Below are 24605 nucleotides of genomic sequence, written 5' to 3'. Positions count from 1 at the left end.
GGTAGGTATAAAAAGGTTGACTACTTCTGCCATACAGGATGAAGCACTTCTTCCCTGTTGTACAGCAATGCTGATGTTTTGGATTTTTTAATTACCTATCAAAATATACAGAAATACGAAGAAAAATAATAATGAGAAAATAGCGCATGAGAAGGGAAAGAGGAACAAATGTTGGGTAAAGGGGAAAAGAAAGAGAAAAGCATTGACTTCTGACTCTTTTGGTGCATTAATAGGTAATAGACTATAACCTCAACTATACTATTCTATTCTATTCTATTCTATTCTATTCTATTCTATTCTATTCTATTCTATTCTATTCTATTCTATTCTATTTACTATTACTAATAATGTATACTAGCCATTTCATATCTAATCAACAAAATCAAAAATCAAAGTTTCATTTTTTCTAACCTCAAGCACAAAATTCGAAAGCAGTTTCCAAGCAGAAACAAAGCTAATCGCATTCTTTTCTTTAATCAAAGCAGTCAGTTTACTCTCTCTGCTAACTCCATCAGCTTTTGCAGCAGTTTGTCCATTGTGAGAATCAAAGTATCCTTCCATTTTTGTGCATAAATTTGTCAGCATACTGTATGTAACATCAGAGTGTCATTTTCCCCCCATGCTCTTCATCCTTTAAGCCCAAGAGAAAAGTCTCTGGTTTTATCTTTATATTGACTTTAAGAATCTACTGTGTTAAGATGTGAATCCTGCTCCAATATCTTTTTGCTTTATCACCAGTCCACCATAAATGGTAAAAATTTCTTTACATTTACATTTCCAGGATTCATTTGAAGTACCTTTATACAATCTTGACTATTTATACCAACAATACATCATCTCATAAAATGTTTCTTTTAAATTATAATTTAATATAAATTTCAAACCCTTTGTCCATATTTTCCCCACTGTTCTTTATATTATATTCAAAATTCTTTGCCCACTGAATGATACAATGTTTTACATACTAATTCTCCAAATTCAGTTTCAATAATGTGCTGACCTGCTTGCTCTCTCTCTCTCTCTCTCTCTCTCTCTCTCACACACACACACACACACACACACACACACACACACCCCTGTGGTTTAGTGGGTTTATTTATTTATATTCCCCAACAACTTCCTTCATCAAAAATCCAAAATTGTCCCAATAACGTCCACTCACAAGCAGACCAATGCTAGTTCACAGAGCAATGGCCAATGAGTCCACAAGACATTCGAAAGTTTCCCAAATGAGATAAATCCAACAGGCAAAATTATATCCACAATACAAGAAGGTTCACGAGGTAAGAAAAGTCCAGAGTTCGCAGGCCACAATCCAGGTCAAAGCATGGTGGCAACCAAAACTGAGGCAAGAATCACTGCTTTTATTTTTGCTTCTGATCAGTTATATTTCATTCTCAGGCACTGCCTGGACAAGCCCCTGCAGGTTTTTTTGGCTAATTTTTCAGAAGAGGTTTGCCATTGCCTCCTTCCTAGGACTGAGAAAAAATGACTGGACCAAGTGACTTTATGCCTAAATCAGAACTAGAATTCATGGATGCCTCTGCCTGTAGTTTCTAACCTGGTACCTTAACCATAACTGGTTCTGATCTGCTGCTTGATCAGCGGCAATTTAAAGGAAAATTGAAAGGGGTTCGTAATTGGAATTTAGAATTGAAGGCTGATCAACCACATATCTTTTCCCTTCTAATTTAGGCTAAGTTCTGCATTGCTACAGGTCCTGGGAAAGACATGTTTCAGAGCACCAGAATAATTGGGACACACGTCTACTCAAATGCAAAGGTATGTCTAACATCGTAACATTTTAGGAAAATATTGTTGTAGTTAAGTGCTAGCCTCTAGCTTCTATATTTTCTAGGAAAGCATTCTAGGAAAATATAGATGCTAGAATCTTAACATTCTAGGCAGGGGTGAAATGTATTTTTTTTGCTACCAGTTCTGTGGGCGTGGCTTGGTGGGCGTGGCTTGGTGGTTATGTGACTGGGTGGGCGTGGCCAACTTGACGTCACTCATGTCACTCACTGCTAGAGCCAGGAGCTTCACATTGCGATACAGAAGCACATTCTGTCTTTCACAGAATGCCACAGAAGCCAGGAGCTGCACAAAAGCACATTCTGCCTTTCTGAAGCCCCAACGCTTTTTGTTTTGTTTTGTTGTTGTTGTTTACATTTATACCCCGCCCTTCTCCGAAGACTCAGGGCGGCTTACAGTGTATAAGGCAATAGTCTCATTCTATTTGTATATTTTTTACAAAGTCAACTTATTGCCCCCCCAACAATCTGGGTCCTCATTTTACCTACCTTATAAAGGATGGAAGGCTGAGTCAACCTTGGGCCGGGCTTGAACCTGCAGTAACTGCAGGCTTTGTGTTCTTAATAACAGTTTGAGTTTCCCTCTCAAATGCCCAAGCGAACTTTGAAGCCTTCTCTTGTCCTGCTCTTCATCCCGGAGGGCTGCACATTCCCCCGCCAATCCTCTATACAAACCGCCCACCCCGTTTCTGCAAAGGCACAGCCTCCACCTTGCAGGACGATCCAAAGAGGGGAGGGGGATGCTGCAGAAAAACCTGCCTTCCATCCGGGCCTCCTCCTGCAGCCAAATGTGCCCAACCGTGTGTGCCCTTTCCTCAAATGGGCTGTGCATGGGGCGCTTGGAGAAAGAGCGAGCAAGAGAGCTCTCCAACCTCTGTTTGTGTGTGTGTATGAGGGAGGGAGCTATCTGAAGCCGAGCTACCCAAACTTCTCGCAGCAGCGGGGGCGGCTTTTGAGCAGCCCTTAGTCAGCCAGCTCCACCAGATCTACCCCCTGAGTCTCGCCGTTCTCCTCGCCCCCCACCCCACTCAAGCAGCGGCTTCCCTGCTCAGCCCCAATAAGCTCCACTTGACCTATCCCCTGAGTCTCTCTGTTCTCCTCACTGCCCCCACCCCACCCCCCTCAAGCAGCGACATTTCTTCTCAGCTGGGGTCGAGCAGGGAGCTGCTGCTTGAGTGGGGTGGGGGGGGGTGAGGAGAACGGCAAGACTCAGGGAATAGGTTAGGTGGAGCTGGCTGATTCAGGGCTGCTCAGAAGCCGCCCACATCTCTTCCAGAAGTTTGGATGGCTCAGCTTCAGATCACTCCCTCCCTCCCTCACAAGCACGCACGCACAAAAACAGAGGTTGGAGAGCTCTCTTGCTAGCTTGCTCTCCAAGTGCCCCATGCACAGCCCATTTGAGGAAAGGGCATGCATGGCTGGGTGCATTTGGCTGCAGGAAGAGGCGTGGAGCAATGGGGTTGTTTTGTTCAGCGCGGTGGTGCTTCGGGACGGCAGGTGGACATATTCATTATAGTTGTCAGCTGTAGACATCCACCTGCCGTGGACCGGTTTGGGGGTGTGGCCAGCCAGCCATTGCTCCCGGTTTGGTGAACTAGCCTCAATTTCTGCTACCTACTCGTCCGATCCGGTCTGAACCGGGAGCATTTCACCCCTGATTCTAGATAAATATAGATGATAGAGGTTGTCACTTTTCTAATAATATGCCAACTTTCCTTTTAACTAGAATATTTTTCTGTTAAAAAAACTTTATTTAGCAATGATACAATGTCTACAAATATGCAAAGATGATTGATAAATGATAGATAATCGATCGATCGATCGATCGATCGATCGATAGATAGATAGATAGATTATATCATGTTCAATGTAAAGTTTCATTACTGTATTGGACTTGACAGACCTTGGAAAAGCTGTCTTAACTTTGCATCCTTTTCCTATGAAGCCTTGGAGCTAAATTTTGTTCAAATGGATTGTAGGATTCAGGAAGGGTACAAACTATTCTTCCGTTTCTACAACAACTCCCATACCTCCAATTCAATTACCCTTTGGGGATAGGAAGAAGTTTATTTATTTATTTATTTATTTATTTATTTATTTATTAAATTTTTATACCGCCCTTCTCCCGAAGGACTCAGGGCGGTTCACAGCCAAATAAAAACAGTAAAAAGTGCACAATAAAAACAGTAATTAAAAAACTTATTAAATATAAGGCCAAATTAAAATCCATTTAAAACCATAAAACCCAATAAAATTTAAATCCAAATATTAAAAACTACTAAAAATTCTACGCCAGTCCTGTGCGATTAAATAGATATGTCTTCAACTCGCGGCGAAAGGTCCGAAGGTCAGGCAGTTGACGTAATCCTGGGGGAAGTTCATTCCAGAGGGTGGAAGCCCCCACAGAGAAGGCCCTTCCCTTGGGGGCCGGCAGCCGACATTGCTTGGCGGACGGCACCCTGAGGAGTCCCTCTCTGTGAGAGCGCACGGGTCAGTGCGAGGCAATCGGTAGCAGTAGGCGGTTGTTGAAACATGTCATAGCTTTTTTCTAACCTTATCTTATCTGCTTAGAGTTCTTACTTCCTAACTACCCTGTTTCCCCGAAAAGAAGACCTCCCTGGATAATAAACCCAATCAGGCTATTGAGCACATGTGCTAAAAATAAGCCCCCGGAAAATAAGTCCTCCCCAAAAATATTTAAATGCATGCGCAGCCGGTCCTCCCATTTCCTCTGGTTAGGGTTAGGGAGACAGCCTGACAGCTGGAAATCAGGTAAGATGGCAAGAGGAGCCCTGTCTTGCTCTACGCACCCCAAAATAATAAGACCTCCTTGAAAATAAAGCCAAGCGCTTATTTTTGGGTTCAAAAATATAAGACAGAGTTTTATTTTTGAGGAAACATGGTAGTAAGAAATCATGGATGTATGAATTATATTGGCTGTGATGAAGAGTTTTACCCTTCTGTCAGGGTAAGAGCTTGGCTGTGGCTATTTCTACCTCAGGATTTCATATCTCTTCTGCCTGCTAGATTTGTTGAAGAAATGATGCCCATTGTTGAACTGCAAATCCTAGTAGCTTCCGCTTGTATGTCTAATGAGAGTCCCTGGGAGTTGCAGTTCAGAAGTCCAGAACTTCCCTATCATATATTTACACATACAGATCCACACTTAAACAATATATATGTGCTCACATACAGTAATAAAATTATCACCAGTTTCGAGTGATGATTGGTTCTCATTTGTATTTCAGGAAATATATATGAAGGCCTCAAAAGAGCTTGATGGGCCCATCAGTTCAGTTCATCGATGGGTGGACATGAGTAATGTCACTGTTCAATTTAACTCTACACACACGGTAGTGTACCTCCATGATGATGTTCCAGGCAGATGGTAACAATATAGAAGTATTTACAATGCAGACTTGTCGTGTCCCACTCCTCCTCTGACGGCCGGGTCCGGGAAGTCGGTATCAAGCGTGGCCACAAAGCCTCTGCAGCTTTGCCAAAGTTCTGTCAGAGTTCTCAGGTCAGGCAGGAGTCCAAGGTGTGACTTCAGCAATCCAAATTAGAATTTGCCTGACTCAAAGAATGCCAGAAAGCAGATCCTTTATATAGGTCATGGGGTGTGGCTCCATGACTCAGCACTTATCCAGGCCTGCCCCTCCCTTCCTTTTGCTGACGTCGCCTCTCCATTCTCCGGAAGCGTGGATCCCTCCACCCTCCAGCTGCCGGCAATTCCAGCTCGTGACTGACTTCCTGTTCCTCATGTTCACAAGCTGTGGGGGAGGGGTTTATTTGCTCGGTCTGTCCGGGCATGGTGCCAGGACTGGGGGCTGGAGGCATGCCAGGCCATTCGTCTTCATTATCCGTCTCTGGCTGAGATAACAGGAGATGAGAGGGGCCCGGCTGCGGAGAGGGGGGCGAGCGAGGCACAACAAGACCTTAACTCTTTACATTGGTTTTCCAAAGGGTAAAACATGTAAACCAGCCTTGGGATACAGCTTTGCTGCAGGTACCATAGATGGACCAGGAATGTTCAATTTTACTCAAGGCAAGTAGAAAGAAATATCGACATTACTATTACTATTACTCTTTCGGTTACACAGCATTCCCCAAGGTACTCGTCTGCATATGTGATGGAACTGCAGATTCTCAAATTCTCAGCCACCATATTCTGCAGAGCATCTGAGTCTGGAAGACAAACTTGGAGAGCCAGCTTGGAGAAATGGCTATGATGCTGGGCTAGAAATGAGACTGTGAGTTGTAGGCCTCCCAAAATCCAGGTTGATTTAAGTTCAATGTATCTCACAAGGTTGTTATTGTGGGGAAAATAAGAAAATAAGTATGTACTCTGCCTTGAGTTGACTAAAAAAATAAAGATAAACCTAATAATATTTTTTTTTTAAAAAAGAGGTGTGCATTCTGCCTTGACCCTGCAATATGAAGAAATAGATTTCGAAAAATTTGTGAACTTGTATTCAAATATTTAAAATTGTTTTGTTCCAGAAATTTCTACATTACATTTACATTACATTTTTGTCCCTGTAATGGTATGTGGGAAAGACCTTGGGATACAGGGTGAACAGATGCTGCTTGAGGAAGAATCAGCTAAGAGAGGGCATTGAGGGCAAAGATGAGGCTCAGAAGGGTTTTTTCCTAACTTATCAGTTGTTGTTGTTGTTGTTAGTTGCGAAGTTAGTTGTCCATTGCGACCCCATGGACAATGTTTCTTCAGGCCTTCCTAATCGTTTCATAGTTCCCATCACCAATCTCTTTCCACTTATGACTGTATGACTATAACTTTTTGCTGGCAATCCTTATGATTTATATTGATATATTGACCATCAATTGTGTTGTAAATGTTGTATCTTGATGAACGTATCTTTTCTTTTATGTACACTGAGAGCATATGCACCAAGACAAATTCCTTGTGTGTCCAATCACACTTGGCCAATAAAAAAAAAATCTATTCTATTCTATCCTCTACCATCCTCTGGAGTTCATTTAAGCTCACATCAACTGCTTCAGTGACTTCATCCAGCCACCTCATTCTCTGTCGTCCCTTTCTTCTTTTGCCCTCAATCTTTGCCAGCATTAGGCTCTTCTCCAGGGAGTTCTTCCTTCTCATTAGGTGGCCAAAGTTTTCAGTTTCATCTTCAGGATCTGGCCTTCTAAAGAGCCATCAGGGTTGATCTCCTCTAGGACTGGCTTGTTCGTTCGCCTTGCAGTCCAAGGGACTCGCAGGAGTCTTCTCCAGCACCAGAGTTCAAAGGCCTCAATTCTTTGACGCTCAGCCTTTCTTATAGTCCAACTTTCACAGCCAGACATTGCAACGGGGAAAACCATAGCCTTGACTATACGCACTTATCAGTAGCAGCATCCAATTTACTTCCAGGTAGAACAAGACCGCTTCTTTCTTTCTCTTGTTTCACCAGGCAATAAAGCAATGTTCAGTAGGGTAGTTTCCAAGCTTTCTATCACCACTGTGCAAAGGACACAAGATAAGAATGTCATCAACAAAACACAATGAACCGTGATAAAATAATCTGTGAATACATGGTTTAAAGATGTATTTAATACATAATACTAAAAGTGGTCCATTCTTATAAAATGGCACAGCAGCCCATGGGTTTGTAATATCAGTAAGTTATAATGTATAATATAATAGTATAGTATAGTATAGTATAGTATAGTATAGTATAGTATAGTATAGTATAGTATAGTATAGTATATTAAAACAAATCATGTTCCAGTTATCTGAATGTTATTACTACCTACATTGTATTTCTGCACTGAAGTTTATTTGATTAGTTACTTGAGTATTTCATTAATTAGTCATCAGGCCAAGCCTTGTTGAGCTAGAGAAGATCAAGATAGCAAAACCTATACAGATTACAATAAAGCATATTTAATGCTAATCTGGGCATCATTAAAAAATCTTGGAAATTATAAGAGAAATTTCCAATCCTCGTTCATAAGGAGGTTAGTAAGTATTTTTGAATTATCTGTAGCACTTTTCCCCAGATTTCTTACTTGCTGGGCTAGGTTACCATTTATGAGATAAACTCAGGGGTGAAGTGCTACCAGTTTGGGCCAGTTCGCCTGAACTGGTATTAAAAAATGCTACTGGTTCGCTGAACCGGTAGTAAAAAATGTAAAAAAAGGGTTCCATCGATCGCGCACCACAGCTGATCACCCTCCCGCGCTGTTCTACTTATCTTCCCAAGCCTCCTTGGGAAGCTCGCAGCTCGCATTTGGTGCGAACTGTGCATGTGCATCGCAGCTTTTGTTTGGTGCATGGCACGCATGTGCGGCCAGCGAACTGGTAGTAAACCGATTCAGATTTCACCACTGGATAAACAGCCAAGTGTCTTGCCCATTAGCTGTTGATTGGAAGTTTACTCCCTTTTTTGTTTCTTTCCTAGACTCCCAACTGTCTTTCTCACATCTGCCACTTTTATTAAAAAAAATAGATTGCTGTAAATATCAGGCATCCTTAACTTTACAAGTAGTCCTCACCATCAATCAAAACAAATGATTTATACTTGTAAACATTTTTAGATGAGTTTCTTCTTTGTTGGTTAAAAGGCAAAGGTACTGAAATTAGAAATCTATTGAATGCCTCTTGACAATTATAGGTTGCATAAATTATGTTGTTTTTAGTTGCGAAGTTGTGTCCAACCCATCGCAACCCCATGGACAAAATTCCTCCAGGCCTTCCTGTCTTCTACCATCCTCTGGAGTCCATTTAAGCTCACGCCGACTGCTTCAGTGACTCCCTCCAGCCACCTCATTCTCTGTCATCCCCTTCTTCTTTTGCCCTCAATCTTTCCCAGCATTAGGCTTATCTCCAGTGAGTCCTTCCTTCTCATTAGGTGGCCAAAGTATTTCAGTTTCATCTTCAGGATCTGGCCTTCTAAAGAAGAGTCAGGGTTGATCTCCTCTAGGACTGGTTTGTTTGTTCGCCTTGCAGTCCAAGGGACTCGCAGGAGTCTTCTCCAGCACCAGAGTTCAAAGGCCTCAATTCTTTGGTGCTCAGCCTTTCTTATGGTCCAACTTACATAAATTATACTGTTTACAATACACTATCAATACACTATACACTATAAATGTGTACTTTTACATTAGTCTTGGTTTCTGGCAACTACATGAAAAAATTCCCATGGGTTTTTTTTAATCAACATTTTCACAAGTGGCTTCCTATCATCTTCTTCCGAGGGATGAAAGAGAGGGCTGGCCAAAACTCATCCCATGGCAGGTCTACAACTCATAGTTTCCCAGTTTCCTTTTCCCCCCTTAACTCCTGCACCAAACTGGTTCTTAATGGCATTTTCTATAATGCAATTAGATGTTTTTAAATAGTTCGTATTAATTCAATATTAGGGATGCGGTGGCTCAGTGGCTAAGACGCAGAGCTTGTTGATCGAAAGGTCGGCAGTTCAGCGGTTCGAATGCCTAGTGCTGCATAATGGGTTGAGCTCCCATTACTTTTCCCAGCTTCTGCCAACCTAGCAATTCGAAAGCATGTGAAAAATGCAAGTAGAAAAATAGGGACCACCTTTGGTGGGAAGGTTACAGCGTTCCGTGCACCTTTGGCGTTTAATCATGCTGGCCACATGACCACGGAGATGTCTTCGGACAGCGCTGGCTCTTCGGCTTTGAAACGGAGATGAGCACTGCCCCCTAGAGTCGGGAATGACTATCATATATGTGCGAGGGGAATCTTTACCTTTATTAATTCAATAATGTATTTTAACATGGTGGAAAACATTCTACTACTACATGCTTTTTTTAAAACAGGCACCACTGAAGGCCACCCATTCTGGGATTCTATCCGTGATGCTTTCCTTGTTCAACCATCCAATGAATCAATAGAATGCCACAAACCTAAGCCTATTCTACTTCCTGTAGGAGAGGTATGCACCATTAGATCTTACAGAGAGAAGCAAGGTTATTGTTTAAGTTAATTATTGCCTCACAGATTATATTTATTGCACAGGAGCAGCAAGAAGTGCAGCCCTTGCTCAGATGTATTGTTTTGGGAAAGATCATAAAAAGGACGCAATATTCCCTACTGTTTAATAGGTTCACTTTGATGATACACTTCATGTAGGCACAAAGGCAGTAACATTTCTCTCTCTCTTTTTTTTTTTTTTGAGGGGAGGATTGTGGGCACCGGGGAACTTGGAAGGGAAGAGAGTCAGAGAACCTGAGTCAGATGAACCCATGGCTCATTAAACAGGAATAGCTGTAAGCTAGATGGCAGGGATAGGAGGTGGCATGATCTGAAGGCTGGATAGTAGGAAAAGACTGATGTAGTGATGGCCAGAGAGAAATATTATGGGAGGCACATAGCAAGCCATTGCAGGAGATTGGAAATCTGATGCCGATTCCCCTTTTGTCTTTCAACCTCATCTTCAAATCTTAATGGGAAATTGTTATCCTTAGGCTATTTTTTTTAAAAAAGGGTTTATTTGATTTTACTGTCAAAGATCAAAACAGGAAATTTCGTGGGAAGGGATGGGGAGAAAAGGAATGGGGATGGGGAGAAAAGGAATGGAACACAAATCTGTTCCAGATATATGGAAAAAAGTACGTAGTATATAGAAAAATATTTGGGGTTACCAAAAGTGCTGAACTTTAACTAAAATTTTTGAGAGCTTGATGTGAGACTACTCACATAAATTTAGTGGCTCATTTAAATATCCTGTATCTACTGGTCTATATGTTAGGAAGAAGAAAGGTCATCTCTTGGTTCCAGGTGGACTATCAGGAATGCATTGAAGATATCCACCTGTATATCTCCATTCCAGACTATAGTAATAACAATAGCACTTAGACTTACATACAGTTCCATAATGCTTTACAGCACTCTCTGAATGGTTTACAATGTCAACATATTGCTCCCAACAATCTGGCTCCTCATTTTACTGGCTTTGGAAGGATGGAAAGCTGAGTCAACCTTGAGCACCGAGCTTGTTAGGATCAAACTCCAAGCGGTGGGCAGAGTTTGCCTGCAATACTGCATTCTAACCTATGCCAGAGAAGTGATGGAACTACTTTTGGTTCCTAGAGCTTTAGATCGTTCCATATTTAGCCTTGGATGGAGGGATTGCCATGAATGTGTACACAATTATTTGGACCTCTTCCTAGACTTGCAGCTCTTTTTAGTGGCAAGTGGGAGTTATGACTAGGATAGACTTTGGCTAGTTTTCATTGATTCACTGGGAAAACCTTTTCTTGGCCACTGCAATCTATACCTCATCCTTGAATCTTTCAATTAAAATATGATGTTTCCAGGTTACTTCTGCAATTTGCCTTTACTAGGCCACGCCCCCCCATGGCCACGCCCACCCAGCAACCTGGCAGAGAACCTCTTGCTAAAATTTTTGAAGCCCACCCCTGGATTAGCCACTTGATCAGCTCCAGAATAAGCAGAATATTGGCAAAATACTCATATTTGCCTATTGCTATACTCTTAAACTTTGGGGCCCAAGACTGGCATCATCATCATCATTTGGGCAATGGAAGTCACAACAACAACAAAGTAGAAACTTCATGACATCAGTGAAATGGTGGACATATTTTTTGACGTTTCAGAAATTTGGAATTCTAGATTTATTGTGTTTAGGTATGCTAAATCTGTCGAACAATTTGTGCATCACATTCCTAAAGTGTTCTGCTGGAAAACAGTAAGGAATCAATTCTGGGGGTTGGTTTGAGTGTTCCATGTGCTCACTTTGCCCACCAACTTCTAATCTTTCACAAGTCCCTTGAGTCACAAAGGGGAGTAAATGTGGTTTAATTGTTGATGATATTATTTAATATAAAGGCTGATCTAAGATTTCCCCTTCTCTTTTGAATTGCTTCAGCTTACCAAGCCTTACCCATGGCAGTCCAGTATAATTGATATCCAGATGTTTACCATTGGATCTGTAGCGTTTGTGGCTCTTCCAGGAGAGTTTACGTATGACTTTATATTCTGTCTTTTATAATATAATTCACACACATACTTTGTATTTTATGATTAGCTTAGAAAAAGAAAGCGGGTTTATTTAGGAGGAAAGGCTTGTTCTAGTGCAGGGGTCTCCAATCTTGGCAACTTTAAGCCTGGAGGACTTCAACTCCCAGAATTTCCCAGCCAGCTTTGCTGGCTGGGGAATTCTGCTGGCTGGGGAATTCTGGGAGTTGGAGTCCTCCAGGCTTAAAGTTGCCAAGGTTGGAGACCCCTGTTCTAGAGGACAGATAGTGGGAAATATAGAAAGACAGACGAGATCAGCCAGAATTGGTGTGATAGATGGAAATTTGGGGAACTGAAATCCACATATATCTGAAAGTCAATAGATTGCAGAAGCCTGCAGCAGGCAATACTCTGCTTATGTACTATAAATTTAACAGGGAAAAATAAAAGCCAGTGATCGACATTACAATATTCTTAATTTAATTTAAGTTGCTTAAGGTGTAATCCACCACTTTCTTTGGTGAACATCCCCTTAACCGATTCTTGAATAATGACTCAACTATTTGGTTAGTTTCAATAGATTTTCATTGCATAAGAGCAGATAGGAAACTGTTTTGGTATTTATTCTCTTGCTCAGAAATATTAATGATTATCTTTTTTTCGTAAAGAGAATAATCTAACAACCTTCTTTGAGAATCAACAGCTCTTTAGAAGGGTATGGAAACTGATACTCCTTTTGTGTGTTTGTGTGTGTCTTCTAGGACAATGTCTGGCCGAAGAGTTCGTGAAGCTGTGAAAAAAGTAAGTTGGTGGTTTTAGAATAAGAAAGGAATTAGTGAACAGTGGTAGAGAACTTTCCCTGCAATTTTTCAAGAACTCATTCAATTTGGCAAAACATGCTTTGTCTTTGGAAGAAGTTGAGAAATTCTTAACAGTGAAGTATGACATTGCTGCACATACAGGTAGTCCTTGACTTATGACCGTTCGTTTAGTGACCATTCAAAGTTACAATGGCACTGAAATAAAGTGACTTACAACAGGTTTTTATACTTATAACTGTCATAGCATCCCCATGGGCACATGATCAAATTTTGGGTGCTTGACAACTGGCATGTATTTATGAGTCCTTTGGGAGAAGGGCGGTATAAAAATTTAATAAATAAATAAATAAATGATGGTTGCAGTGTCCTGGGGCCAGTGAAGGATTCAGCCAGTTCACACCAATTTGGGAGAACTGGTTGTTAACTTTCTGAGCAGTTTGGTGAACTGGTTGTTGGAAGAAATCATTAAGGCAGAGAATCAGTTGTTAAATTATTTGAATCCCACTACTGCCTGGGGTCATTTTCCCAGCTGGCTTCTGACAAGCAAAGTCAATAGAGGAAGCTAGATTTGCTTAACAACTGTGTGATTTATTTAACGACTATGGTGGTTCCCCGTAATAACACAGCAAAAAAGTTCATAAAATTGGACATGACTCATCTCACTTAGCAATGGAATTTCTAGTCCCACTTGTGGTTGTAAGTCAAGACACCTACCTCTATTTGTGAGTCAAGGACTAACATTTCGTGAACATATATGAATGGCTTGCTCTTCATTACATAGTTAGCTTACGAACAACTCCTTGATTTTTTTAAATAGCAGAATTAGTGTCATTGCAAAAAGAAAAAAAATACTCAGCGACTATTGGAGAATATTTTCTTCCTGTGGAAAAAATAGGAGATATCATCTGTCCAGGCTCTCCATTCATATGTTTATTGAGGAATTTCAAAAGCCTTCAGTTTGCATTTTAATTTTTGTATCATGATGGCAATTTTTTAAAAAATTGTCTTATGCTTGGCCAGACAAATTAAATAAATAAATATATTTATTCTCAACTTCTAGAATGGATGAATTTTAGATGAATTTCCCTTTCTTTATGGCTTCTCAAATTTCTCCTTGACTTCAGAATTGTTTAATACACAAGACTTGATTAAACTGAGGTAATACTTTTGTGATTAAAATTTTTTCATTTGATAAGAAAGGAAATAATTTCTTTTAAGTTTGTTTTGGGAATAAATTAATATTGATCAAATTATCTGCCATAATCATAATAATAAACTCTTGGAAACACTATTAAATAAACTCTTCATTATTATCTCCTCTTTTACCTAGTTTTTTCTGGTAATTCTCTCCCGCTTTCCCCTTCCTTTCCCACTTAGGTGCTTATTTCATATTGCATTGCAACCAATCTCACACTCAAATCACAAACGTTACAAACTCACAACCTGTGCGTGAAAGTACAGCACTGTAGCCTACTTCAGATACTTTTGTTTTCAGAGCTCTGCTTATTAGGGATTAGAAGCTAAAGAATGATGAAGGGGTTGAGTTGCAAGATTTTATTTTTATTTATTTATTTTATTTGTCACAACAGTATATATAAGCATAAACATGAAATAACTATATGATATATAAGCATATATATAAGCATAAGTATGTAATAACTATACAAGCACACAAAAGGGAACATTAGGACAGGAATGGTAGGCATGTTGGTGCTCTTATGCACGCCCCTTACAGACCTCTTAGGAATGGGGTGAGGTCAATAGTAGATAGTTTTTAATTAAAGCTTTGGGGATTTTGGGAAGAGACCACAGAGTCTGGTAGTGCATCCCAGATATTAACAACTCTGTTACTGAAGTCATATTTTCTGCAATCAAGATTGGAGCGGTTCACATTAAGCGGTTCACATTAAGCTTAAATCTATTGTGTGCTTGTGTATTGTTGTGATTGAAGCTGAAGTAGTCTTCAACAGGAAGGACATTGTAACAGATGATTCTATGAGTTAAACTCAGGTCATGTTGAAGGTGGTGGAGTTCTAAATTTTCTAAACCCAGGATTTCAAGGCTGGTGGCATAAGGTATTTTGTTGTAATCAGAGGAGTGGAGAACTCTTCTTGTAAAATATTTCTGGACACGCTCAATTGTATTAATGTCCGAAATGAGGTATGGGTTCCAGACAGGCGAGCTGTATTCAAGAATTGGTCTAGCAAATGTTTTATATGCTCTGGTTAGTAGTGTAGTGTTTCTGGAGATGTTTCTGTTAGATGGTAACAGCAGTGGTGGGATTCACATAATTTAACAACCGGTTCTCTGTCCTAATGATTTCTTCCAAAAATCAGTTTGCCAAACTGCTCAGAAAGTTAACAACCGGTTCTCCCGAAGTGGTGCGAACTGGCTGAATCCCACCACTGGGTAACAGCCATCCAACTGGTCCTCTTTTTCTGTTGCATAGGAATTTGAAATTCAAGGAAAAGCAGGAATGGATATTGTAATTTCAGGATTGAGCAGCATTTACACCCACTACGTAACTACATATGAAGAATATCAGGTAATAAACCAGTAATATTCTTAAGACAAAAATAAGTAGCATGAATGATTTGTGATGACATTTTGTAGAAAATTTAGTTTTCTGTTAGGATTATGAGGCAGTCATGAATTCATAGATCTTCATGTCTCACCTTGCAGGTTCAACGATATGAAGGAGGGTCCACCATATTTGGACCACACACGCTTTCTGCCTATATACAGTTATTTCAAGGCCTGGCCAGAGCTCTTGCTACGGTAATAACATGTTGCAATTATGCAGTGTTAAAGAATCTCCGATTCTTAGTTACAAGTGGAAATAGATTGCAATCTCTAGAGGTGCATATGATAGAAGGTTTCAAAAGGGCTGCATTCTGATGTGGAGATGTTCCATCAATATAAACTCCAAAGAAAAGTGATTTTTGTTTTCCATCTCAGCACCTCCCATCTTCCATAAATCAGGGGTGAAATCCAGCAGGTTCTGACAGGATCTGGAGAACCGGTAGTGGAAATTTTGAGCAATTCAGAGAACCGGCAGCAGAAATTTTGAGTAGTTCGAAGAACCGGCAAATACCACCTCTGGCTGGCCCCAGAGTGGGGTGGGAATGGGGATTTTGCAGTATCCTTCACCTGGAGTGGGGTGGGAATGAAGAATTTGCACTATCCTTCCCCTGCCACGCCCACCAAGCCACGCCCCACAGAGCAGGTAGTAAAAAAAAAATTGGATTTTACTACTGCCATAAATGTATGCTGACTACTGACTACAATCCTGTTGTGTCTTGTCCACTCTCACCGCAGCCGGGGTCTGCTTATCTGCTCCCGAACACGGAGGAATGTATGCCTCCCGGCCCCAATCCTGGCTCCATGCCCAGACAAGCTGCAGAGGAGGGGGCACCTCCCGGTCCCAGCCCTGGCTCCATGCCCAAGCAGGCTGCAGAGGAGGGAGCATCCCCCGGCCCCAGCCCTGGCTCCATGCCCAGGCAAACGGAGCAGCTAGACCCCTCCCCCTCCTCCACAGCATGTGAGCCTGAGGAAAGTTTACTTCCAACAACAGCTGATTGGAGTGACCCTCGCATCAGAAGATTGGATAGGCGGAGGCAACAGAAGGAAGGGAGGGGCAGGCCTTAATGAGTGCTGAGTCATGGAACCACACCCCATGGCCTATATAAAGGATCTGCTTTCTGGCAGTCTCTGAGTCAGGCAAAGTCGAACTTATCTTGCTGAAGTCATTTACTGGTCTCCTGCCTGCTCTGAGGACTTTGCTAGGACTTTGGGCAGAACTGCAGAGGCAAGCCTGATTCGGATTTCCCTGACCCGGCCGTCAGCGGAGGAGTGGGACACGACAAATCCATGCAAAAATTATTCAAGAGATATATATTTTTTTGTCAAGTACATTCCCAGAGTAAAGAAGCAGCAAAGTGTGAATAATATTGCTTCTATAGTTTGCTATGGAAGTTTAAAACTGGCCTGTGTATTTCAAGGCGGAATGGGAGAACTCGCCACAGCCACCTCACCACTGACAACTCGCCACAGGACAACTCGCAGCAGGACAATTCAACAGTTCGATTTAATTACTTAAAATAATTAAAAATTAATTTCATTTTTGTCGTTTACATTTCATTTTGTTCCTCCTTTGGCATTCTTTCTTTAATGATTCTATTCCATGGATGTCAAACTTGATCATGTCACGTGACATCATGTGATGTTTCGTGACTTTTTTGCCTTTGTGGAGCCAGAGTGGGCGTGGCCTGCACGTGATGCACCTGGCCTGCGGGCCGCCAGTTTGTCACCCCTGTTCTATTCCATTATTTCTTCAATATTAGTGTAATTCCTGCCCCACTGTGAGTTGTCCCACAGTGAATTGGCCCTGGTGAGTTTACCATGGCGAGTTCGCTGTGGCAAGTTGTTGTAGACTCATTTCAAGAAGCCCGTAAATGAAAACAAATAGAAGATTTGGAAGAGGATACAGAAATACTGAACAGGATCTCTCAACTCCATGCAGCAGAATATTTTTATTACATATTCCCTCTCCTTTTTCCCTTTGCTTTATGTCCTGGTTAAGATTAAAGCACCTTTCATTTCAAACTGAATTACATTTTTTTCCCCAGGATACTACTCAAGATTTACCAAATCTTCCAGAGCCACCCATCTTAAACGTAACAAACCTGAATTTTTTGCCTCTTGTTTTTGATAAAAAGCCAGCTGGTCAGAAGTATGGTGATGTTCTAAAAGATGTTCAACCAACATACAAAGTGGTATGTATATTCCACCTCCCACCCAACCATTTTATTTGGCTGTATTTTTAAACCTTGTTTAATCATATCATTGTGAGTGGCAATATACTAGCTCAGGGGTCTGCAAACTTGGCTCTTTTAAGACTTGTGGACTTCAACTCCCAGAGTTCCTCAGCCAGCAAAGCTGGCTTAAAAGTCTTAAGAGCCAAGTTTGCAGACCCCTGTAGTAGTTCACTAAGTAACAGTGTCCTGATGTTCCAAGAATTTCCAGTGTGGCAGCAGTGAGGACATTAAATTAAGATCAGGGTTAGGAAACCTGAAGTATGGAAGCTCACAAAGTGCCTTTGCCTCAGCTCTCTCAACCCAGTCTGTTTTATTTATTATGAAATGCATACCCAAGAAAGTGCAAAATATAAACATGACAGTAAAATGAAAATAAGGATTGTGCATTTTCTGCTGTAGCACTCATCCTAAGGAAGGTGCCAATCCTTCTGGGTTTTTTGTAAGACCTTAAGAGGCCAGGTTCTGAGCCTGGGGCTCCAGAGGATATGAAGGGACCCATTTTCTGGCTGTACCAGTAATTGTTGATTCGGATATCTTCCAGAGTCATTTGTTGAGATGATCAGCTATACAAAATTGAGAAAATAAATAAGGATCCTAGTTGCCAATTAAAAGCTTGGAGAGCTTTTAAACATAACCCAAGAAGAAGATCAAACATACTGGAAACCAGCATCTTTGACTACATGAGATGGACAAAAAGATACCATAGCTGATGGTATCCAATGCTATTCTGTTTCCCCGAAAATAAGACATCCCCTGATAATAAGCCCAATCGGGCTTTTGAGTGCATGCACTAAAATAAGCCCCCCCCCCGAAAATAAGCCCTCCCCGAAAATATTTAAACACATGCGCAGCCAGTCCCCGCCGTTTCCTCTGGTTAGGGTTAGGGAGACAGAGCTGGAAATCAGGTAAGATGGCAAGAGGAGCCCCATCTCACTCCAAGCGCCCCAAAATAATAAGACCTCCCCGAAAATAAGGCCAAGCACTTATTTCAGGGTTCAAAGAAAATATAAGACAGGGTCTTATTTTTGGGGAAACAGTGTACTGATGTATTTATTTATTTTATTTACTTTTCAAATTTACAGTATTGGCCACCTATCTAGCGATATTCAGAACAATTGGTAGGCTCGAACCCCTTCTCCATTTTTGTGTAATTTCCAGTATAGGTCATTCACAGAGGCAACCAATGCAGTCTCAATACCATATCCTAGACCAGGGGTCTCCAACCTTGGCAACTTTAAGCCTGGCGGACTTCAACTCTCAGAATTCCCCAGCCAGCAAAGGCTGGGGAATTCTGGGAGTTGAAGTCCACCAGGCTTAAAGTTGCCAAGGTTGGAAACCCCTGTCCTAGATGAAAGTCTAATTGAAATGGGTCCATAAAATCAGCTTCATCCAAATGCATCTAGAACTGTGAGGTAATAACTTCGTCAATCACCTTAGCTGGACAGCAATATTTGAGAGTATTTATAATTATAGCTGTAGGGAGGGTTCTTCCAATAAAAGTCTTGTAACTTCCTCCTTTCCTGGAGTAGATACCTGTCCCTCACTCAAGGACCATCTATATGCTGGTGATCCCTAATTGTACATCTCAAGCCCAGGCTCCATAGCTGAAGCTATCATATTGACCTAGACTCTGGAGGCTATAGTATTTAGCTTGGTGGGGTGAAACAGTTATAACGATGGAGGATTGCTTTTCTCCATTCAAGAATAGTGAATAATTTGGAGTTCCTCCTGAATTCATAGCTGCTGCTCCAGGGCTACTCCTGAACAGCCTCCAGGCATTGAGTCCATACACTGACCGCTTCATTTTGTGTGCCATTTGTGTCCTTTCATTGACATTTCAGGAAAAGGTGATTATCTTCCGTGTAGAAGCTCTGAATGATGTTGTATATATGCCTGCATTCATACTACAAGGTTTCTAGCACTAAGGATATCTCCACTCTTTAAAGAAATGCTATCTACACAGAAATGATATCTACACATCTCCTTACCCATTTGTATTTGAAGAGAATAGAATAGAATTTATTGGCCAAGTGTGATTGGACACACAAGGAATTTGTTTTGGTGCATATGCTCTCAGTGTACATAAAAGAAAAAGAAAGAAAAAGAAAGGGAAAAAAATACCTTCATCAAAGGTACAACATTTACAACACAAATGATGGTCATAGGTTGCAATTTAACCCTTAGTGATAGTAACAAAAAGTTATAGTCATACAGTCATAAGCGGAAAGAGATTGGTGATGAAAACGATGAGAAGATTAATAGTAGTGTAGATTTAGTAAATAGTTTGACATTGTTGAGGGAATTATTTGTTTAGCAGAGTGATGGCCTTCGGGGAAAAAACTGTTCTTGTGTCTAGTTGTTCTGATGTGCAATGCTCTATAGCGTCATTTTGATGGTAGGAGTTGAAACAGTTTATGTCCAGGATGTGAGGGATCTGTAAATATTTTCCGGCCCTCTTCTTGATTCGTGCAGTATACAGGTCCTCAATGGAAGACAAGTTGGTAGCAATTATTTTTTCTGCAGTTCAAATTATCCTCTGAAGTCTGTGTCTTTCTTGTTGGGTTGCAGAACCAAACCAGACAGTTATAGAGGTGCAAATGACAGACTCAATAATTCCTCTGTGGAACTGGATCAGTAGCTTCTTGGGCAGTTTGAGCTTTCTGAGGAACAGTTTGAGCTTCCTGAGGAAAAGAATTGAATGGCCATCAGGAAAGTGCTCATTTTGAGCATAGGAAAAGCTATGAAGTTCAAAAGAACTTGTGCCATAGCAGAATTGATTGATTTGTACCATGGAAGTGATTTCCAGTTCATTTTCTCAACACTCATGTTATCTCTTTCACCTAGGGACAGATTGCTGAAGTGCAGTTTGTAGGAGCAAATCCAAGGAGTTCTGCAGCATATATGGTGAGATATGAAACCAACGGAAAGATTGCACAGAAAAATCGAGCGAGTCCTTAGATTTCCTGCGTTTGACCAAATAATTCTGAGATGCAATGTCTATTTATTTTATTTTTTTCTCTCCCTCCCTCTTTCTCATCATAATTGCAAATATGGAAAAGGAGGACAGGGAAGACGAAACAAATTAACACAAAAGATACAACTGATAAAAACAGAAAGATAAAAAGATAAAAACAGAAAGCACGTGTCATACAAAAAATAGAATATAAAGGTAAAGAGATATATCAACAGGTTAAAATTAAAAAGGCCTTCTCAGAATTTTACACTACTCTATATGCAAAAGATAAAATATCGAATAGGGACGTTTATGATTATTTGGAAGATTATAAGGTTAATACTCTAACATTAGAACAAAGGGAGGCGTTGAATCGGCTGATAGCTACTGGAGAAATAATGGAGGCAATTAAACAATTAAAAATCGGGAAAACCCCCGGTACAGATGGTCTTACAGCAAGTTATTGTAAAAAACTACAGGATAAAATACTAGGCCCACTTAAAGAATTATTTAATCAGATTCAACTAGGAGTGGGAATACCCCCGTCATGGAAAACATCTTTTATTTCACTGATACCAAAAGAGGAGCAAGATTGCTCTAAACCCGGTAATTACAGGCCGATCTCACTTTTAAATAATGATTATAAGATTTTTGTTAAAATAATAGCAAATAGATTAATGTTAGTTTTACAACAAAGAATTCATACTGATCAATCTGGTTTTATAAAAGGGAGGCAGATGAGGAATAATGTTAGACAGATTATTAATATATTGGAATATTTGGAAAAGAAGAATACTTCAGCAGCACTTATTTTTCTGGATGCGGAGAAGGCCTTTGATCGATTGCATTGGGATTTTTTATTTAAATTAATAGAGAAAATGCAATTTGGAGATTGTTTTGTTAGAATAATTAAAGCGATTTATGGAGAGCAAACAGCTCAGATTATAATAAATGGTAGTCTGACAGAAGTTATTAAGATTGCGAAAGGAACGAGACAGGGATGTCCTTTATCACCATTATTGTTTGTTTTGACTCTGGAACCATTATTGGATAAAATACGAGAGTTAACGAAAATAGAGGGAATTAAAATTAGACAATATGAGTACAAAGTTAGAGCTTTTGCAGATGACGTAGTGGTTACTTTAACAAATCCTATAAATTCAAGTAGATTTTTGTTGGAAACAATTGATAAATATGGAAAGGTATCAGGATTTAAAATAAATCAGAATAAAACAAAAGTGATAATCAAAAATATGTCTATACAACAGAAACAAAAACTAGAGGAAATAACAGGATTTGAGGTGGTAAAAAAGGTTAAATACTTAGGGGTTTATATTAGTTCATCGAACAAGAAACTTTATAAGAATAATTATGACTTGCTATGGCAAAAAGTTCAGAATGATATGAGTGTCTGGAAAAAATTGCAGTTATCGCTATTGGGGAGGATTGCGGCTATCAAAATGAATGTGTTACCTAGATTTTTGTTTCTGTTCCAGATGATACCAATAATTAAGAAAGATAAAAATTTGGAGGATTGGCAGATTGGGATTAATAAATTTATATGGCAAGGTAAAAAGGCGAGGGTTAAAATGAAAATAATTCAGGACTCACGGGAAAGAGGTGGCCTTAAAATGCCTAATTTTAAACTATATTATGAAGCAATAGCCCTTTCATTAATAAGTGACTGGTTTAATTTAACGGAGGAAAGAATTTTGAATATAGAAGGTTATGACTTGTTATATGGATGGCATGCGTATTTATTTTATGAAAAAAAGGTGGATAGGGCTTTTAAGAATCATGTATTGAGAAGTTCTCTTTTGCGGGTCTGGAAAAAATATTCTTATAAACTAGACTATAAGATTCCTATATGGGCGAGCCCTAGACATGCAATAGAGAATATAAATATAGAACAGAAACAGGAAATGATTACTTATAAAGAACTTTTGTATGCTGAAGGAGGTAGATTGCAATTAAAATCATTACAGGTATTAAATGAAGAAGGGAGGAATTATACTTGGTTTCAATATGGGCAAATAAGTGCTAGATGGAAAGAAGATCAAAAAATTGGTATAATGCAAAGGGAGGAAAATTTAATAAAGCAAATTAGAAATCAGACCCAGGAGCATATAAAGAGATTGTATAATGTGTTGCTTGAAATAGATTCGGAAAAGGATTTGGTAAAGGACTGTATGATAAAATGGGCACAGAATATTCAGGAACCAATAATGTTGGAAACATGGGAGAAAATCTGGGTTAGAAATGTTAAGTTTACACAAGCACAGAATTTAAGGGAAAATTTTTATAAGATGTTTTATAGATGGCATTTAGATCCCAAAAAATTATCATGTATGTATCCTGATATCCAAGCGAAATGTTGGAGGTGTGACTGTGATGACGCTACATATTTTCATATTTGGTGGACTTGCAAGAAAATTAAGGCCTTTTGGATAAGAATTTGGTGGATTATTCAAAATGTACTGAAGAAGAAGATAAAGTTCCTGCCACAATTTTTCCTTTTGGGAATTATAACGGATTGTACAGGGATTGAGACTAAATTGATTCTGAATTTAATAACGGCAGCAAGGCTGTTGATTGGACAATATTGGAAGAAAAAAGAGTTACCTACAATAGAAGAATGGATATTGAAAGTTACTAATTTGGCTGAGATGGCTAAAATCTCAGCTTTTTTGAAAGACAATACACAGGAAAGATATTTAATTGAATGGAAAAATGGATTGATTATTTACAAAACAGATATCAGAATAAGAAATATCAGATTGCCTTTGAATAATTAGGAAGTATTATTTTATGTAATGGGGGGGTTGGGAAATGAAAAGATTTGGATGAGGTTAATTGGATTAGAAGGGAAAATTTTACTCTATATTTGGTTTATGTATAACAATGCCTTGTGATTGACCCGGGAAGCCGGGGGGGGGGGGGGGAGGGGGGAAGGGGGTTTGTGGGGGGGAGGGAAAAAGGGGGAAAATGTTTTTGTTTGTTAAAACTTTTTCAATAAAAAAAAAAGATACAACTGTGAAGGAGATTTAAATAATAAACCATTAGACAACCTAAGGCAATCCTTGATCATATCCAATATATATTCATAATTGATAGTTTCTGGGGAGCTATTTTACGGGTGGGTATTTCATGTCTCTATCCCTGCTTATTCTTTCCAGGCCAATTTTACTTTCCTTACAGTGGAGAAACATGATAACATTTCTAAAAGCTGGCAAGTGCTGCATGACGATGCCTCGTGGGATACTCGGTAAGCAATCCTATCAAGACATTATATATTTCATTATTATATATATTATTTCACCAGGACCTGCATGGAAAGAAGTGTAAAGTTTCCATCTCTGGAAAGTTCCTTTTCTGGTCAAATAATACTTGAAAGTCAACAACTATGGGGAGGAATGATTTCAACACTTTTCTATGTGCAGTTGCACCTGAATCAGTGCAATCATAGGATCTGGCGAAAGGCATGGCATGTATCAGGGGTGAAATCCAGCAGATTATGACAGGTTCTGGAGAACCGGCAGCGGAAATTTTGAGCAGTTCGGAGAACCGGTAGTGGAAATTTTGAGTAGTTTGGAGAACTGGCAAATACCACCTCTAGCTGGCCCCAGAATGGGGTGGGAATGGAGATTTTGCAGTATTGTTCACCTGGAGTGGGGTAGAAATGGAGATTTTTTTTGTTTTACATTTATATCCCGCCCTTCTCCAAAGACTCAGGGCGGCTTACAGTGTGTAAGGCAATAGTCTCATTCTATTTGTATATTTACAAAGTCAACTTATTGCCCCCCCAACAATCTGGGTCCTCATTTTACCTACCTTATAAAGGATGGAAGGCTGAGTCAACCTTGGGCCTGGTGGGACTAGAACCGGCAGTAATTGCAGGCAGCTGTGTTTTAATAACAGGCTTCTTACAGCCTGAGCCACACCGCGGCCCTTTTGCAGTATCCTTCCCCTGCCACGCCCACCAAGCCACACCATGCTCACCAAGCCATGCTCACAGAACCGGTAGTGAAAAAAACTTGAATTTCACCACTGGCATGCATCTATTCCCAGGTTCTATGGATGTGCTCTAGTGTTAATTCTAGTGGAGGGGGAGAAACAAAATGTACACGTACAGTAGAAACATTATGAAGCTAAAATATAATGATGATTCTTTAATCTGGAGGCTGTCCCAGTTCATCTGTAAGCTTTGAAGGTGATGAAGTGAGAGGTTGAGTTGTGTAAATATAA

The 24605-nt window shown here is 40.1% G+C and overlaps 1 protein-coding gene across 1 annotated transcript in view; it reads left to right on the top strand.

Annotated features, from left to right (window-relative positions):
* Nucleotides 1–24605, top strand: part of ASAH2 (N-acylsphingosine amidohydrolase 2) — an 84333-nt gene that overhangs the window by 58144 nt on the left and 1584 nt on the right. Inside the window, exons 11-21 of the mRNA XM_058187061.1 lie at nt 1696–1782; nt 5060–5164; nt 5778–5859; nt 9609–9724; nt 11681–11775; nt 12531–12570; nt 15040–15135; nt 15273–15368; nt 17219–17365; nt 20252–20311; nt 23537–23625. Coding sequence (XP_058043044.1) covers nt 1696–1782; nt 5060–5164; nt 5778–5859; nt 9609–9724; nt 11681–11775; nt 12531–12570; nt 15040–15135; nt 15273–15368; nt 17219–17365; nt 20252–20311; nt 23537–23625 — 1013 coding nt within the window. The remainder of the gene's footprint in view (nt 1–1695; nt 1783–5059; nt 5165–5777; nt 5860–9608; nt 9725–11680; nt 11776–12530; nt 12571–15039; nt 15136–15272; nt 15369–17218; nt 17366–20251; nt 20312–23536; nt 23626–24605) is intronic.

Source organism: Ahaetulla prasina, chromosome 6, assembly GCF_028640845.1.
Source record: "Ahaetulla prasina isolate Xishuangbanna chromosome 6, ASM2864084v1, whole genome shotgun sequence".
Classification (NCBI taxonomy): domain Eukaryota; kingdom Metazoa; phylum Chordata; class Lepidosauria; order Squamata; family Colubridae; genus Ahaetulla; species Ahaetulla prasina.
This window is presented reverse-complemented; position numbering and strand designations above follow the sequence as displayed.